We start from the raw sequence: 18,716 nt of genomic DNA, 5'->3' as shown, positions 1-18,716 counted from the left end.
CTTACAGTTGATCTGGACAGCTCTAGCAGGGTAGACATTTTACGAACTGACTTGATGGAAAGGTGGCATCCTATGACGGTGCCAAGTTGAAAGTCACTGCGCTCTTCGGTAAGGCCATTCTACTGCCAATGTTTGTCCATGGAGATTGCATGGATGTGTGCTCGACATTATACACCTGTCAGCAACGGGTGTGGCTGAAATAGAAGAACCTACTAATTTGAAGGGGTGTCCACATGTTTTTGAATATGTGGTGTAGCTCAATCTACCTCAGCAACTAAAATCAACATGGAAGCTTACTTTCAATAGACACTATAGTACCTGTGACATAACCTCCAGTGACCAGCTGTCATTCATAGTGATGGGCTGTGTGGCATTGGCTGGGATCTTGCTGTCTTTCTCAGAGGGGCGGAGCAGGGTGGGGCCAAAGACCGTGGCCAGGTTGTGGAAAGACATCTTGTTAACACTCTCATTATCAGCAATCCTATAAGAACACAGATGATATGAAGTGTCAGCTTGTGGGATGCAGAGAAAAAGGAAGGAGATATTAGCAAGAGGATTTGAATGACAGCTATCTGACTGTATTCATGTCACAGAATAGAACATGATGCCACTTTGGGGGACTATACCTCTTCAGGTGGTCCAGCAGGAAGAGGAAGGTGACCAGGTTGGGTTCTGGGAGTGATAGCAGCAGGTTCAGCATACAGCTCTCCTTAGCCACACTGTCTGACAGGGCTGAAAGAGGATACAATTAGTTAGCTTTTTTTGTGGTAACTGCACTACCGGATCTATGTTGAATGGTTTGTTAAATTTCACGCTTATGCTGTATTCACAATGACAATATGAAAAGCAATGGAAGGCTTTGAGGTTACAAGGAGAGACTGACCGATGCCTCCAGCGAAGTTGGGGTACAGGTCATCTGTGAAAAGAGGTTCCGGCAGCTCACGGAAATACAGCTTCAGCGTTCCAGCAATGGCATTCACATCCATCTCACTCATCATCACCGACACATCCTTATTGTCTGTCAATCACAGGAAGGACATTATAATCAGGGGGAACAGTAAGCTGCAAGACGGTAAAAATAATAGTAATCCATTAATGACAATGTACACTCCTTGCTGTATTATTTGCAGGTTAGCGTTGTTCGTCACTGTTATGGAGGCAGCTCTGCAGAGTGCTCACTAGCTGTCACAGCCACAAAGTCATAAAATCTGATTCAAGTTATGTTGAGAACAAAAAACAAATGTTTATTGTCATACATTTTTACAATATAGCCAATTTTGATTTTGCAGTTGGCCTATCTAAGGGAAAATCGCTCAGTTCTGCCTCCAGGACAAGACTCATGACAATAAATGTCAACCTGCGTATTATTTGCTATGGAGGAGACCCAAGGTCTGTGTACTCACTGGCATCAAATGCACCCTTCAGGGCCTGGATGTCTGTAGCCACCCCTGAGACCCGGTAGATTCCCACCTCCTCCATGCCCCGGCGCTCAATCTCCTCTACACACTGCTTCACGATGAGGGGCACCTTGGACCGCTCCCGTCTGTCAAGGACACAAACACACACACACACACACACACACACACACACACACACACACACCAGGATTAAAACAGGATCAATGCAGGAAACAAGAAGTCCAGTACTTTACACTACTGTTACCTGTGACTGCATAACTGGGTGTCTCATTTCTGACTACACAGCTGGTGTTTATGTATTGTGGTAGTGCATAAACTATATCCAGATAATTTTTCTGTTTTAATATGTAAAACCTGCTCCCCAGTAGGTAAAACCTGTTCCCCAGTATGTAAAACCTGTTCCCCAGTATGTAAAACCTGTTCCCCAGTAGGTAAAACCTGTTCCCCAGTATGTAATACCGGTTCCCCAGTATGTAAAACCTGTTCCCCAGTAGGTAAAACCTGTTCCCCAGTATGTAAAACCTGTTCCCCAGTATGTAATACCGGTTCCCCAGTATGTAAAACCTGTTCCCCAGTAGGTAAAACCTGTTCCCCAGTATGTAAAACCTGTTCCCCAGTATGTAAAACCTGTTCCCCAGTATGTAAAACCTGTTCCCCAGTATGTAAAACCTGTTCCCAGTATGTAAAACCTGTTCCCCAGTATGTAAAACCTGCTCCCCAGTAGGTAAAACCTGTTCCCCAGTAGGTAAAACCTGTTCCCCAGTATGTAAAACCTGTTCCCCAGTAGGTAAAACCTGTTCCCCAGTAGGTAAAACCTGTTCCCCAGTATGTAAAACCTGTTCCCCAGTATGTAAAACCTGTTCCCCAGTATGTAATACCTGCTCCCCAGTATGTAATACCTGCTCCCCAGTATGTAAAACCTGTTCCCCAGTATGTAAAACCTGTTCCCCAGTATGTAAAACCTGTTCCCCAGTATGTAATACCTGTTCCCCAGTATGTAATACCTGTTCCCCAGTATGTAAAACCGGTTCCCCAGTATGTAATACCGGTTCCCCAGTATGTAATACCGGTTCCCCAGTATGTAATACCGGTTCCCCAGTATGTAATACCTGTTCCCCAGTATGTAAATTCTGTTCCCCAGTATGTAATACCCGTTCCCCAGTATGTAAAACCTGTTCCCCAGTATGTAAAACCTGTTCCCAGTATGTAAAACCTGTTCCCAGTATGTAAAACCTGTTCCCAGTATGTAAAACCTGTTCCCAGTATGTAATACCTGTTCCCAGTATGGAGAAATGGCCGCTGCCTTCTTTCTACTAGTAGAGTAAAGTGAACACTGAAAAAGACGTCCATCCTGCAGTATTGCATCTTCAGCACTATAAAATTATGTTTTCTCAAATAAAACCTGCCCATAAGGGGCTGAAGTTTAGAGTTACTTTACAAATTATCATGAGAGCCTTGGGCTCCCTATGAAAATAGAAAAACCCAAACAAGGCATGTCTTTGAGAGTTATTCCTGGCCTTACATTGAAAGTGAAGGAGGTTGGAGGAGGTATCCCATTCATTTGGCAATATTAGGTCTGATCTGTGTTGGTCACAGAAATGTGGTATGCATTACACTGAGGCTCTCATGACAGGCTTAACATGAGCTGATTTGGTTATGGGTGCTGAGATTATACAGAGGCTAACAAAGACACATTATTCACTCACTTGGTTACAACACTTATTTTCACCCCAAACACGCCTGACTGTTTCCGCGAGGGCATTCTCTTTAGACTGAACTCTCTGCTGGTGAACTTCATTGACAGCTTCACCTCAATCTGTACCAAGAGAAGTTAAGAATTAGCCAGCAGTCAGAGAAATGAAGACCATTGCATGTAACATCATCAACACAGTAAATGTAAATACAGGGGGCACACTTAATATTGAAAAGTCTTTATACCACAGTAATCATCATTGGAAAAACCATTGTAATTACCATGTTATACAGGCCTAGATAACTTATTCAACAATGGTTACACTGGCCACTGGAGTATAAAGTGGTGCCAAAAACTGTCCCTTTGCAAAACAAAAAAAAGTAAGATGGTGTGGTTTCAGAAAGATTTGTGAAAAACAGTGATGATTTAACATTTCCTATGCTGGTAATACGTACTCCGTTCATGGTGATGACTGTTCTTTGCCAGTCTTTGCTTTGTAGGGTCTGGGGATCCAGCTAGAAAATATGGAGACATCTGTCAGTCAGAGCAATTATCTGACCCAGTAAAGACAAACTGTTCAGACAGACGCTGTACAGACACCATGATGGTGTGGGATTGATGCAGTCTTTATCTCAGTACAGACATGTTATAGTACTGTATTAATGACATCCATTTTATTATTAAGAACCACTGAGATATTTAAACCACTAGAATGTTTCGCACAGTTAGCCTCTTGATCCTTTCCAACTTACAGTATAAAAAATAAAACAACTTTGAAGGAAACTGTCCATATTAGAAGGAAATTATAATTTCACAGAAGAAAAGCTAAAACTGCACAAAAGGATTGATTCAATGATGAAGATGGTTATTTTGTATTTCTTTCCAATCAGTGAGCCTGGGTCTTACATACCAGTTACCCATCACTTTCCCTCATCCTTACATAAGCTCCATATGGTTGAGTAGTGTCAACTCAAGTTACTGTGCTATTTTAATCATCTGACCAACACCAAGCTGCCAACAGTTCTTTCTAGTGGTCAGGCACAAGTGTTGTGATAACATCATCTCATGGTATTCATATGACCGACCATGACAGATGTCCTCTCAGCCAAGGAACCAACAGATACTCAATATAACTCTGGTAATCTTAATCTTTTTGTTCTGTGGACATCTTCTTACATAAGGCGGTGGACTTATCAAAAGAGAATAGAGTATTAAGTATGAGAATATAACACGTTCAAGGATACTTAAAAGATGTACCAACTAAGGATGTATGTACATATTAAAATATCTACCCTACCCTCTCGTAATGTTCCTAATCAAATACCATCCACGACAACAATAAAGACCATTCTCTCTCTTATGTGTGACATGTCTTTACCTTCTGTCTGAGCAGAGTGCTGCGGACCTTGCCCCACAGCCGTGCCCCTGTGCCTGGGGGCTTCCTGGGACCTGTGTCCCCCTCATCCTCCAGAGAACAGCTGCTAGTGTTCACCTCTCCAATCAGACTGCTGGTCTGATCCAGAATCAGCTCTTCAGTACAGGTCTCACCCATTCTTTTAGTTGAGACTCAGTTGCTCACTCTCTACTTTCACCACTAATGTACTGTACCAAACAATGGGACAAACAAAACAAGACAGCAGTCCAGAAAATAATCTTCCAAATCAGCCACTCTCTCCTAAACAATCCCCACCAAACAGCATGGGATTGGATCCCTCTGATCTGATATGGTTATTGTATTGTCTCAAAGAATCCTGAGGCCCGCATAGTCTTTTAGTGGTCCAGTAGAGTCCCCCACAAGTGTGTGTCCTGTCAACTTCTTAACCCTGTCATGCTATCAATCCTTCCACACCAGATAAAAAACAAGTTGAACAAAGGCAGCCTCTCAACCACGCTGCCTCCCTGTTGTTCCAGTTCCCAGATGGATATGTGGATTAACTCCTGAGAATCCCCTCCTCCTGTGATTATGGACACACGCTGGTGGCTGCTCAGAGGTTGTTATGAGAACTACAACCCCCAGCCTCCTACAGGATCCTCATCAGTCACCAGTTGGTAGATATTTTTTGGGTCTACTGGCTCCTCCTAACTGAGCGCCTTTGTCTGACCCTTTCTCCTTTCAACCAAACCCTCCCACATCTGATCTGTCTCTTTTTAATCCCCAAACATTTGGGCACACATGCACACACAATGTTCAGACTGCCTCTCCAATCAGCACTTATCTCAAATTCCACAAACAGATCAGACCCAGGCCAGAGGGTCACACACAATTTAATTGAAGTGTGGGACCACGTTGGCTGTGGATTGTCCAAAAAGACAATAGAAACAGTACATTGTCTATTCAAAAGACAAACATACAATGTTCTCTATTGGATGTTTTCAGGGTTTTTCTGAGAGGTGTCCCGCTCTGTCTCACTTCCACTGGATGGATCTGTGCCAGGGGCTACATTTGGTCAGCCTGTTTCCCTTCCCAACTGTAATCCCCCCTCTGTCACAACACCCCATCACCAGTCAGGCTGAGGTGACCCAGGAGCAGCCCCCACAGCCCTTTTCCTCACCACAGAACCACACATGGTGGGATTATCCACAGACAGGGCAGCTATTGGGGCTGACATACTAGATAAGTCATTTTCACCACTGTGGCCTATTAGTTAATTCAGCTATGTCACTGTTGACACTGTAGACCAGCGTGACAGGCAACACAAACTGTGCTTCATACTCTCACTCCGTACCTGTATCTGTCCTTTGGCCATGATCCTGTCTGTGCTCTCTCCGTCCTCCTTGTTTTGCTTGGCTTTGTTGTAGCACTTCTCATAACACAGCAACCTCAGAGTCTGAGAGCCTTCCAGCTCAATCTCAAACTCCTGCAGGGAAACAGCAAAAAAAACAGGTAAGAATCAATCCAGCAGATAAGGCTGAATAGACAGGACACTAACTGACACGTGGCATCCTCACCTCGTTCCACTTGGGTTCTGTGGAGTCTCTGTACACTCGTGTCTTGGCTTTGTTCACAAAATAGCCAAAGGAGTCCACCTCCAGAGTGCAGTAGAGATCTGTGTGGAAGAAGAAACAGTTCATGGAGTTAGCATGGTTCATAGGGATACACACAGAGTCACAGTAAGACCTGGATGGAGGAGTATACATGTACTTTGCCCTACACTGTTAAAACATACTTTGTGACAATCCTCACAATACAACTTGCCATGCCCTCTGAATCTGGTAAGTATTGAGGAAAATATTTCCTGTCCAGAGCATGTATACATCTGGATTAACAGGTCAGATTCGTTATAAAATAAGAGATACTGTATGCATGTGAGCTGTACGCGTGACTGTATTTGGGACAAAGAGTGAGACGACAGGGGTTTTCCATCCAGACCAGCTGTGGCCGGACCACAGTGTTCCTTGTTAATCCTCAGAGTTCTGACTGTTCCCCAGCAGCTGTTCCACATGGGAATGTCCGCTGACTGCCAGGTGACAGCCGGACTGGAGGAGACTGACAGCGGAAGGGAAGGACAGCCTTGGCTATACTCCATTCAAGGTGATCAGTGTAGGACACCAAAAATATGGAGAAAATACACAACTGAGCCACTTACTCAAGCTCTGTTGGAGGCCTGATGCAGAGTGAACAATGACATTCAGAAAACCGTAGAATCCAGACGATTCATCTTCTAAAGAGAGGAGAAGGGAAAGTCATGAGTTGTTCAATCAAAAACAATACTAATAAACATCTCCCTCTCTTATTATTAATAAGTGTGACATTACTAACCAGTCTTCCATCCTTACCAATGCTGTATCAGTTGTGTCTATGGCCTACCTTCTTTATTCATGGTCATTGGTATAGTATGGACCGTCTGAAGCTTCACACATGAGTTGGTGAGCATCTGCAGCTCCAGAGAGGTCAAAGAGAAGCTTTTGAAACCTGCATGAGGGAATGGAGTTCAGAGAGAGACTGACAGCCACCATCAGCTCAATCATGGGATTGTCACAAGCATAGCTTATGTTGCAGAGAACACTCACACTTCTTCTGTTGCTCGCGGATGATGTCCTTCCACTCCGCACGTTCGTAATCTGACGAGATGAGGAATGTGAAGCCCTGAAACACACAAAAGAACATGGAGCCCTCTGCTATACAATACAACAGACATCTTAGCAATGCTGTTTGCTAAGTCAAACGACACCGCTGGTCCTGCTCACACTGCCCCACCCTGTGCTTTGACCTCTTTCTCCCCTCTCTCTCCAGATGAAATCTCGCGTCTTGTGACGGCCGGCCGCCCAACAACCTGCCCACTTGACCCTATCCCCTCCTCTCTTCTCCAGACCATTTCCGGAGACCTTCTCCCCTACCTCACCTCGCTCATCAACTCATCCTTGACCGCTGGCTACGTCCCTTCCGTCTTCAAGAGAGCGAGAGTTGCACCCCTTCTGAAAAAACCTACACTCGATCCCTCCGATGTCAACAACTACAGACCAGTATCCCTTCTTTCTTTTCTCTCCAAAACTCTTGAACGTGCCATCCTTGGCCAGCTCTCCTGCTATCTCTCTCAGAATGACCTTCTTGATCCTAATCAGTCAGGTTTCAAGACTGGGCATTCAACTGAGACTGCTCTTCTCTGTGTCACGGAGGCTCTCCGCACTGCTAAAGCTAACTCTCTCTCCTCTGCTCTCATCCTTCTAGACCTATCTGCTGCCTTTGATACTGTGAACCATCAGATCCTCCTCTCCACCCTCTCCGAGCTGGGCATCTCCGGCGCGGCCCACGCTTGGATTGCGTCCTACCTGACAGGTCGCTCCTACCAGGTGGCGTGGCGAGAATCTGTCTCCGCACCACGTGCTCTCACCACTGGTGTCCCCCAGGGCTCTGTTCTAGGCCCTCTCCTATTCTCACTATACACCAAGTCACTTGGCTCTGTCATATCCTCACATGGTCTCTCCTATCATTGCTATGCAGACGACACACAATTAATCTTCTCCTTTCCCCCTTCTGATAACCAGGTGGCAAATCGCATCTCTGCATGTCTGGCAGACATATCAGTGTGGATGACGGATCACCACCTCAAGCTGAACCTCGGCAAGACGGAGCTGCTCTTCCTCCCGGGGAAGGACTGCCCGTTCCATGATCTCGCCATCACGGTTGACAACTCCCTTGTGTCCTCCTCCCAGAGTGCTACGAACCTTGGCGTGACCCTGGACAACACCCTGTCGTTCTCCACTAACATCAAGGCGGTGACCCGATCCTGTAGGTTCATGCTCTACAACATTCGCAGAGTACGACCCTGCCTCACACAGGAAGCGGCGCAGGTCCTAGTCCAGGCACTTGTCATCTCCCGTCTGGATTACTGCAACTCGCTGTTGGCTGGGCTCCCTGCCTGTGCCATTTAACCCCTACAACTGATCCAGAACGCCGCAGCCCGTCTGGTGTTCAACCTTCCCAAGTTCTCTCACGTCACCCCGCTCCTCCGCTCTCTCCACTGGCTTCCAGTTGAAGCTCGCATCCGCTACAAGACCATGGTGCTTGCCTACGGAGCTGTGAGGGGAACGGCACCTCCGTACCTTCAGGCTCTGATCAGGCCCTACACCCAAACAAGGGCACTGCGTTCATCCACCTCTGGCCTGCTCGCCTCCCTACCTCTGAGGAAGCACAGTTCCCGCTCAGCCCAGTCAAAACTGTTCGCTGCTCTGGCACCCCAATGGTGGAACAAGCTCCCTCACGACGCCAGGACAGCGGAGTGAATCACCACCTTCCGGAGACACCTGAAACCCCACCTCTTTAAGGAATACCTGCGATAGGATAAAGTAATCCTTCTAACCCCCCCCTTAAAAGATTTAGATGCACTATTGTAAAGTGGTTGTTCCACTGGATATCATAAGGTGAATGCACCAATTTGTAAGTTGCTCTGGATAAGAGCGTCTGCTAAATGACTTAAATGTAAATGTAAATGTCTGTACCACATTTCTACACCTGTAGGGGGCAGCAGACCCTGGACCAAAATATTTCAAAGTACAAACAATGAGCTGTGTAGTTGTTAGATATGACCTTGCAGAACCATGGGTGCAGAGAGAGAGTAATCAGTCAGTGGCTGGCTCACCTTGCCGTTCCTGTTGGCCACTCTAAAGGCCATGCTGGGGGACATGAGCAGCAGCAGAGAGTCCTGCTCCGACAGCTTCTTCCTCAAACGCTCCATCGCCTTCCCTCCTTTAGTGGTTCTCTGCACAGACGCATATAGAAGAAGAGCACTCAGACAGCTGCTGCCGTCTCAATGTATAGCACTGTCTCAGTCATTAATGGCTCTTATGAAGCCATAATCTGGTCAAGTGTTTCAACATTATTGTAATAAAGTGATCCGTTACAACACTACAGGGATTTCCCCTCTGTCTGACGTCTGTTGTCACCTTCTCTCTCTGGAGCTCGTTCTTGATCTGTGAGATTCTGATCTTCATGGCGTCAATCTCCTCTTCCTGGACCTGGGGTATGGGCGTGGCCTCTGAGTCCTCAATGGTCTGGAAGGTGAGGTCTGACAGTGGGATGTACCACTTACAGTCATACTGCTGGCCTTTCCTGGAGAGAGACACACACACACACACACACACACACACACACACACACACACACACACACAGGTAATGAACACCACAGCCAGGATATTAAACAAACCATCTGGTCCATCAGTAAATCTACACTCACCCTGCAGTCTGTTTCTTCAACTTGGCACAGAGAAGTAAGTCTGTGAAGAGGAAGACATGGCGAAGCTTTCTGGATCCCTCCACCAGCTCCACCATGAAGCAGTCCCTCAACAGCTGACGGTTCTACAGGGGCAAAACAGGGAATCACACATTCATTGGATATTTTTTCTATTCATATTTGCTAGAATTTGCTTCCACACCACCAGTGGTGGTATGGAAACGTTTTTGAGTAATTTCCTTATCAAGTTGCTTTCTGACCCCATCACATTCAGCAAATGAGAGCTGTACCTCAGGCAGCTGACCCTTAACCCCCTCATTCAATCAATTCACAGTTGACAGAACACAGATTATACCCAGAACACAAAATCAGTAGTTGTCGAGTGGGTTTCATAAACAATAAATGTACTCTGATGACTCACGTGACTAGGGTTGCAAAATTCCGGGATTTCGGGAAAATCAGGGAATTTATTGAAAGTTGATGGAATTTTGTATCCCTACATATGACACATGGTCAGAACATGTTATTATGGCCCTCAAGTGGAACCAGTATCTGATGTATGTGGCCTGACTGGTTCTAGACAGGAGGAGCATCTCCAAAAGGAATACTTGCACTGAATAGCAGAGGTGAGGACTCAAGTCATATGACATATTTGATGACTTGACACTCGACAGAAAATAAAATAACTATACTTGGACTTGGAGCTTCAAGACTCGACTTTGACTTGAAATTATCTGGCCAGGTTTGGTAACGTTTTGTCACTCATTTTGTGGCACAGAGTCTCTACTGTCCAAGCAGCCAGAGACAGCTGCATGCCAGCATCACACTTGCAAAAAAACAAAAAACAGATTGGCTAGTTAAAACGCACACTTGGCCCTCTGATTGGACCAGCAAACTTTCAATCAACAGGTCGAGTGAGCTAGCACAGTGAGTTTTTTTTGCATCAAGCAACAATTACTACTACTGGCTACTGGTCTGATAATTAATCATTTACTTGCATTTGGAATTTGTTGTTAAAACGAATTACATAATCAAAATGTGTTGTAGACAAAAATAATTTAAAAAAACCCTCTGGTAGTCTCAATAAATAGACACAGATTTGTATTTCAGCAAGTCATTGCATGTATAGATAATTTTTTTCTTGACTTGAAAAAAAACTTGACTCAACGCGCTTAGAATTCACGACTTGGACTTGACTCGAAACTCAACCCGTTCTACTTTGAACTCGACTTGAGACTCAGACCTTGTGACTTGCTTGTCACTCGAATAATAGTGAAACCTCTGCTGAATAGTAACATAATATTTTAACTAACTTCTAGAAGCTGCTGGGATAAAGATATCCTCTTCTCATAAATTAACATCTGTCCTCAAACAGATTTGAGACCTGGTTGTAAAAAGTGTAAATGAAAGATATCAAGTTAAATCAGTGTCTTGTTATTAAAGAAAATCAAATCAAACTTTATTTGTCACATGCGCCAAATACAACAGGTGCAGACCTTACCGTGAAATGCTTACTTACAAGCCCTTATCCAACAGTGCAGTTCAAATAATCTGGGTGGCCATTTGATTCATTGTTCAGCAGTCTTATGGCTACCCTCTGTAGCGGCTTACGGTCAGATGCCGAGCAGTTGTCATACCAGGCGGTGATTCAACCGGTCAAGATGCTCTCGATGGTGCAGCTGTAGAACTTAAGGATCTGGGGACCCATGCCAAATGCCAAATCTTTTCAGTCTCCTGAGGGGGGGAAAGGTGTTGTTGTGCCCTCTTCACAACTGTCTTGGTGTGTTTGGACCATGATAGTTCATTGGTGAAGTGAACACCAAGGAACTTGAAACTCTCAACCCGCTCCACTACAGCCCCGTCTATGTTAATGGGGGCCTGTTCAGCCCGCCTTTTCCTGTAGTCCATGATCAGCTCCTTTGTCTAGCTCACATTGAGTGAGAGGTTGTTGTCCTGGCACCACACTGCCAGGTCTTTGACCTCCTCCCTATAGGCTGTCTCATTGTTGTTGTGTTGTCAGCAAACTTAATGATGGTGTTGGAGTCGTGTTTGGCCACACAGTTGTGGATGAACAAGGGAGTACAGGAGGGGACTAAGCACACAGCCCCGAGGGGCCCCAGTGTTGAGGATCGGCGTGGCAGACGTGTTGTTGCCTACCCTTACCAGCTGAGCTGTAGTCAATGAATAGCATTCTCACATAGGTGTTCCTTTTGTCCAGGTGGGAAAGGGCAGTGTGGAGTGTGATTGCGTCATCTGTGGATCTGTTGGGGCGGTGTGCGAATTGGAGTGAGTCTCGCTTATCTGGGATGATGCTGTTGATGTGAGCCATGACCAGCCTTTCAAACACTTCATGGCTACCGACGTGAGTGCTACAGGGCGGTAATCATTTTAGGCAGGTTACCTTCGCTTCCTTGGGCACAGGGACTATGGTGGTCTGCTTGAAACATGTAGGTATTACAGCCTATGTCAGGGAGAGGTTGAAAATGTCAGTGAAGACACTTGCCAGTTGGTCCACGCACGTCGTCGATGCACTTATTGATGAAGCCGATGACTGAGGTGGTGTACTCAATGCCATTGGATGAATCCCGGAACATATTCCAGTCTGTGCTAGCAAAACAGTCCTGTAGCGTAGCATCCGCGGCATCTTACCACTTCCGTATTGAGCGAGTCACTGGTACTTCCTGCTTTAGTTTTTGCTTGTAAGCAGGAATCAGGAGGATAGAATTATGGTCGGATTTGCCAAATGGAGGGCGAGGGAGAGCTTTGTATGTATCTCTGTGTGTGGAGTAAAGGTGGTCTACATTGCGTGCACAATTATTAAGCAAGTGAGTATTCTAATCTTATCATTGTTTCTATTCACATTTTCGAACTCCAAACCATATAAACTTGAATGCTTATTGGATTTAATCATTTTCAGGTGATATGTATTTGTGTAATGAGGGAGGGTGTGGCGAAAGTGAATAACACCTTATATCAAGGTGTGCATAATTATTAGGCAGCCTCATTACCTCAGGTAAAATGGGCCAAAAAACTAATTTAACTGACACTGAAAAGCCAAAAATGTAAAATGCCTTTCAGACGGATGCGACACTCTTTAAATAGCTAAACTATTGAGGTGTGACCACCGGACATTCAAAAGTTTTTTTGCGAATTGTCAACTGGGGCGCAAAAAACGCATGGGGAAGAAAAGGCGCAAATTAACTGCAAAAGACTTGAGAAGAATTAAACGTCAAACTACCAGGAACCCATTATCCTCCAGTGCCACCATATTCCAGAACTGCAACCTACCTGGAGTGTTCAGAAGTACAAGGTGTCAAGTGCTCAGAGACATGGCCAAGGTCAAGAAGACTGAAACAAGACCACCACTGAATAAGATTCACAAGTTGAAGCGTCAAGATTGGGCAAAGAAATACCTGAAGACAGATTTTTCAAAGGTTTTATGGACAGATGAAATGAAAGTGACTCTTGATAGACCAAATGGATGGGCCCGTAGCTGGATCAGTAATGGACACAGGGCACCACTGAGTCAGGTGCCAGCAAGGTGCAGGAGGGGTACTGGTATGGGCTGCTATCATTGAGGATGGGGTAGTTGGACCTTTTCGGGTTGAAGATGGACTGAAACTCAACTCCCAAACCTACTGCCAGTTTCTGGAATATTCTTTCATCAAACAGTGGTACAGGAAGAAGTCCTCAGCATTCTAGAAGGCCATGATCTTTATGCAGGACAATGCTCCATCACATGCATCCAAGTACTCCACTGCTTGGCTAGCCAGCAAGGGCCTCAAAGATGCCTGAATAATGACCTGGCCCCCTTCCTCACCTGACTTAAATCCTATTGAGAACTTGTGGGCCCTTCTCAAACGTGAGATTTACAGTGATGGAAGACAATACACCTTTTTGAACAGCATTTGGGAGGCTGTGGTTGCTGCTTCATCGAAAATTGATCGTGAACAGATCAAGAAACTGACAGACTCCATGATGGAAGGCTATTGGCAGTTATTGAAAATAAGGGTGGCTATATTGGTCACTGAATATTTCTGAAAGGCCAAAAATGTTATTTAATTGTAATTTTGTGTTACTTATCTGTTACACTTACCCTAAAAATTGAGAATAAACAAGTGAGTTGAGAGAAATTATTTTTGTAATTTAGTTGCCTAATAATTCTGCACACTAATAGTTGCCTAATAATTCTGCACACTTATATATTTCCCTGAGAAAGACAACTTTTCCCTTGTTAAACATTCAGGTTTGAGGTTCAATAACATTTTGGATTGACTGAGAGCATTGTGTTTGTTCAACAATAAAATTAATCTCGAGGAATACAATTTGCCTAATAATTGTGCACGCAGTGTAGAGTTCTTTTTCCTCTGGTTGCACATGCTGTTAGAAAATAGGTAAAACGGATTTATGTTTGCCTGCATTAAAGTCCCCAGCTACTAGGAGCGCCGCTTCTGGATGATAATTTTCTTGTTTGCTTATGGCCTTATACAGTTGGTTGAGTGCGGTCTTAGTGCTAGCACTCAACCAGGTGGTAAATAGACGGCTAAGAATAATATAGATGAGAAATATCTTGGTAGATAGTGTGGTCTACAGTTTATCATAAGGTACTCTACCTGAGGCGAGCAATACCTCGAGACTTCTTTAATATTAGACATCGAGCATCAGCTGCTATTGACAAATTGACACACTTGGCTAATAATCACTTGCCTACGAATTCTCAGAAGGCAGCCCGACCTCCGCACCATTTTTCTCTGTCTTTTCTCCACGCAAATGACAGGGATTTGGGCAGTTCCCGAGAAAGCAGTATATCCTTCGCATCGGACTCGTTAAAAAAAAGAGCCAGTGTTTACAGGAATAGATCCTAATAATCCTGCCTGCCCGCCCAGTCCAGTGGGCGGTTGGTAACTGATGCAGTGACATCTGCTCTTCCTGTGGCTAGAGTGGGGCTGTGAATGCTTGGACTGTTAATACTGACCTTTGACCCTACGGGCTGAAAGCTGCTTATAAATAAAAAAAATAGCACCCATGTGGGACTCGACCAAACCAACCTAACCACATTTATGCAAAAACAAGGAAAACTCCACCAGGGAGATGCCCTCATGGATTTATAGTCACTGTATTGACATGGTCATCGGTTACTTTGACATATCTCAAAATGGAGGATGACTATCTGATGACAAAATTGGTAAGATGGGCCCAACTAGGGTTGCACATTTTGGGGAATATTCAGGTGGAAATTTTCCCTGGGAATATATGGGAATTAATGGGGATATATGCAAATGAATATGAATACTATTTAAATGTAGATGTTTTTTGCATTGGAAATATTTACCATATCATATAGAGCCAGAATCATAAACCTTTTACCTTATCATAAGTAGACATAATTTCAAATGATTAAATCCATCCAATAGAAATGTTATTATGAATTTAGCTTTAATTAAATGGATTGACTTTTCACATGGGATGATTTCACTGAAAAACAAAAGGGAATATTGAATGATCCCCAATGATCCATCGCATCTCCCCCCAAAAATGTCAACGTACATCTGTAAAATGATTCTGATTCCAGGAGGACCATGAGCTCTTGCTATTGATAAGGTGTCTGATTCATCATTTTCACCTCGAATAGAAGTAGAGGGACTTTTGTCAGAGGTTGCTTGTTGTGAGCGCTGAGGGAACTTTATGCATTGGCCAGGTGATTCTGCATCTTTGTTTCATTCTTCACATATGATTTGGCACAGTTTTTGCAAATGTACCCAGCTTTTCCTTCTACATCAGCTGCAGTGAAATGTCTCCAAACATCAGATAGTGCCCGTGGCATTTTCCTGTAAAGATTAGAATAAAAATATATACAATTCCATGTACAGATAAATAGTTAAGCAGTTAGATTAAACAATTCCTTTGTAAGATATTTTTTATTTTACTTAACATGTATGGATTAACACTCCTTAGTTAGCAGGCTCAATCAAGCTAAAACCCACATGGTAGCAACTAACCAGCAGAAATTGTTAACAAGTTAGAAATGATTTAAACACACTTTGCTGTAGACTACTATTTACCAGTTACATGATTTTTTGTTATGTCATAAAATATATTCACCCCACCCAGTATTGTAATCAAAACTTACCAGAAAGCATGTAGTCCTTGGCTCAGACAGTGTAGTAGGGTGGGCTCAATAGGATCTCATTAGTGTGTAAGATCTTGAGAATCAGCTGTACATGTGATGGAAGAATGCACTGTGCATGCAGAGGGTTGCAATTCCATTGAATTGGGGACAGTTTCACCAAAATATGCCACAAGACCTAGAATTGCCTTATGTGTATCCCACAAAAAAGGTTCACTGTTATAAGCTACATTTTTTGATGAATTTAAGCAAAATTCCCAAAATTCTGGGGCTTAACGTCAAGGGAAATTTACCGGAAAGTTTCCGACCCTTTGCAACCCTAGGCCCAACTAAATCGAACCCTGGATTTCAATCACCACAGTAAGTTTATCCAGTTAGCTACCAAACTCCAGTCACTTACAAGTACTACATTTATTTTGCCTTTAACAAATAGAGGCCTATTAATTGTGGAATACTACAATAGAGCCAACCCATACAGAAATGTAGTTTGTCTGAGTTTCATTCTCACGTTTAATTATTGTAAGAAGTCTGATGGACATAGTGGGAAAGGTTTCCAGTAATAATAGATGAAATTCAGCAGGGGTGAGGGAGTGAGGGTAAGTAACTAGTACGTGCCGCCACAGGAAAGGTTGGACAGATACTTGATAAGACGTGCTACAGGTCATTTCTGGGAAGCAGACTTCAGAGTGGGACAGGAGGATGAGAGTGGGGGAGCCAGGACAAGGATGTAGGCAGTGCGATGGGCTTTCCTGGTCAGAACCATATTATTTTGTCATGAGCTTCCTCTACGCTCCTCTACGCTCCACTTCCTCCACTAATAAACCAGACAGGCAGAGATGACTCAGCAGGAATCTGACTCACAACGCAGGTTTATTGGAGTTTACAGACACACCATTTCCCTGGCTTTTACAGGAACTGAGAAGCACTGATTGGTGTGTTTACGGACATATTCAATCAACCTTATCCCAGTCTGCTGTCCCCAAATGCTTCAAGAGGGCCACCATTGTTCCTGTTCCCAAGGAAGCTAAGGTAACTGAGCTAAATGACTACCGGCCCGTAGCACTCACTTCCGTCATCATGAAGTGCTTTGAGAGACTAGTCAAGGACCATATCACCTCCACCCTACCTGACACCCTAGACCCACTCCAATTTGTTTACCGCCCCAATAGGTCCACAGACGACGCAATCGCAATCACACTGCACACTGCCCTAACCCATATGGACAAGAGGCATACCTACAGTGGGGGAAAAAAGTATTTGATCGCCTGCTGATTTTGTACGTTTGCCCATTGACAAAGAAAGGATCAGTCTATAATTGTAATGGTAGGTTTATTTGAACAGTGAGAGACAGAAAAACAACAAAAATATCCAGAAAACCGCATGTCAGAAATGTTATAAATTGATTTGCATTTTAATGAGGGAAATAAGTATTTGACCCCCTCTCAATCAGAAAGATTTCTGGCTCCCAGGTGTCTTTTATAGAGGTAACAAGCTGAGATTAGGAACACACTCTTAAAGGGAGTGCTCCTAACCGCAGCTTGTTACCTGTAAAAAAAGACACCTGTCCAAAGAAGCAATCAATCAGATTCCAAACTCTCCACCATGGCCAAGACCAAAGAGCTCTCCAAGGATGTCAGGGACAAGACTGTAGACCTACACAAGGCTGAAATGGGCTACAAGACCATCGCCAAGCAGCTTGGTGAGAAGGTGACAACATTTGGTGCGATTATTCACAAATGGAAGAAACAAAAGAACTGTCAATCTCCCTCGGCCTGGGGCTCCATGCAAGATCTTACCTCGTGGAGTTGCAATGATCATGAGAACGGTGAGGAATCAGCCCAGAACGACACGGGAGGATCTTGTAAATGATCTCAAGGCAGCTGGGACCATAGTCACCAAGAAAACAATTGGTAACACACTACGCCTTGAAGGACTGAAATCCTGCAGCGCCCGCAAGGTCCCCCTGCTCAAGAATACATATACATGCCCATCTGAAGTTTGCTAATGAACATCTGAATGACTCAGAGGACAACTGGTGAAAGTGTTGTGGTCAGATGAGACCAAAATGGAGCTCTTTGACATCAACTCAATTCGCCGTGTTTCGAGGAGGAGGAATGCTGCCTATGACCCCAAGAACACCATCTCCACCGTCAAACATGGAGGTGGAAACATTATGCTTTGGGGGTGTTTTTCTGCTAAGGGGACAGGACAACTTCACCGCATCAAAGGGACGATGGACGGGGCCATGTATCGTCAAATCTTGGGTGAGAACCTCCTTCCCTCAGCCAGGGCATTGAAAATGGGTCGTGGATGGGTATTCCAGCATGACAATGACCCAAAACACACGGCCAATGCAACAAAGGAGTGGCTCAAGAAGAAGCACATTAAGGTCCTGGAGTGGCCTAGCCAGTCTCCAGACCTTAATCCCATAGAAAATCTGTGGAGGGAGCTGAAGGTTCGAGTTGCCAAACGTCAGCCTCGAAACCTTAATGACTTGGAGAAGATTTGCAAAGAGGAGTGGGACAAAATCCCTCCTGAGATGTGTGCAAACCTGGTGGCCAACTACAAGAAACGTCTGACCTCTGTGATTGCCAACAAGGGTTTTGCCACCAAGTACTAAGTCATGTTTTGCAGAAGGGTCAAATACTTATGCAAAAAATGCAACTCATTTTATAACATTTTTGACATGCGTTTTTCTGGATTTTTTTGTTGTCATTCTGTCTCTCACTGTTCAAATAAACCTACTATTAAAATTATAGACTGAATTTCTTTGTAAGTGGGCAAACGTACAAAATCAGGAGGGGA

The 18,716-nt window shown here is 44.4% G+C and overlaps 1 protein-coding gene across 2 annotated transcripts in view; it reads right to left on the bottom strand.

Moving 5' to 3' along the window:
• Positions 1-18,716, bottom strand: part of LOC115164669 (breakpoint cluster region protein) — a 44,363-nt gene that overhangs the window by 2,993 nt on the left and 22,654 nt on the right. For both annotated transcript variants that reach the window (XM_029717387.1, XM_029717388.1), the window contains 14 exons: positions 9,788-9,909; positions 9,496-9,661; positions 9,192-9,311; positions 7,123-7,198; positions 6,920-7,024; positions 6,699-6,773; positions 6,061-6,158; positions 5,838-5,969; positions 3,567-3,626; positions 3,125-3,234; positions 1,404-1,543; positions 884-1,018; positions 627-732; positions 319-481 (listed from right to left, as the gene is read on the bottom strand). In XM_029717387.1, the coding sequence (XP_029573247.1) occupies positions 319-481; positions 627-732; positions 884-1,018; positions 1,404-1,543; positions 3,125-3,234; positions 3,567-3,626; positions 5,838-5,969; positions 6,061-6,158; positions 6,699-6,773; positions 6,920-7,024; positions 7,123-7,198; positions 9,192-9,311; positions 9,496-9,661; positions 9,788-9,909 (1,608 nt within the window). The remainder of the gene's footprint in view (positions 1-318; positions 482-626; positions 733-883; positions 1,019-1,403; positions 1,544-3,124; positions 3,235-3,566; positions 3,627-5,837; positions 5,970-6,060; positions 6,159-6,698; positions 6,774-6,919; positions 7,025-7,122; positions 7,199-9,191; positions 9,312-9,495; positions 9,662-9,787; positions 9,910-18,716) is intronic.

Source organism: Salmo trutta, chromosome 27, assembly GCF_901001165.1.
Source record: "Salmo trutta chromosome 27, fSalTru1.1, whole genome shotgun sequence".
NCBI lineage: Eukaryota > Metazoa > Chordata > Actinopteri > Salmoniformes > Salmonidae > Salmo > Salmo trutta.
Note: the sequence above shows the minus strand (reverse complement) of the source record. Positions and strands in the feature narration are given on the sequence as shown.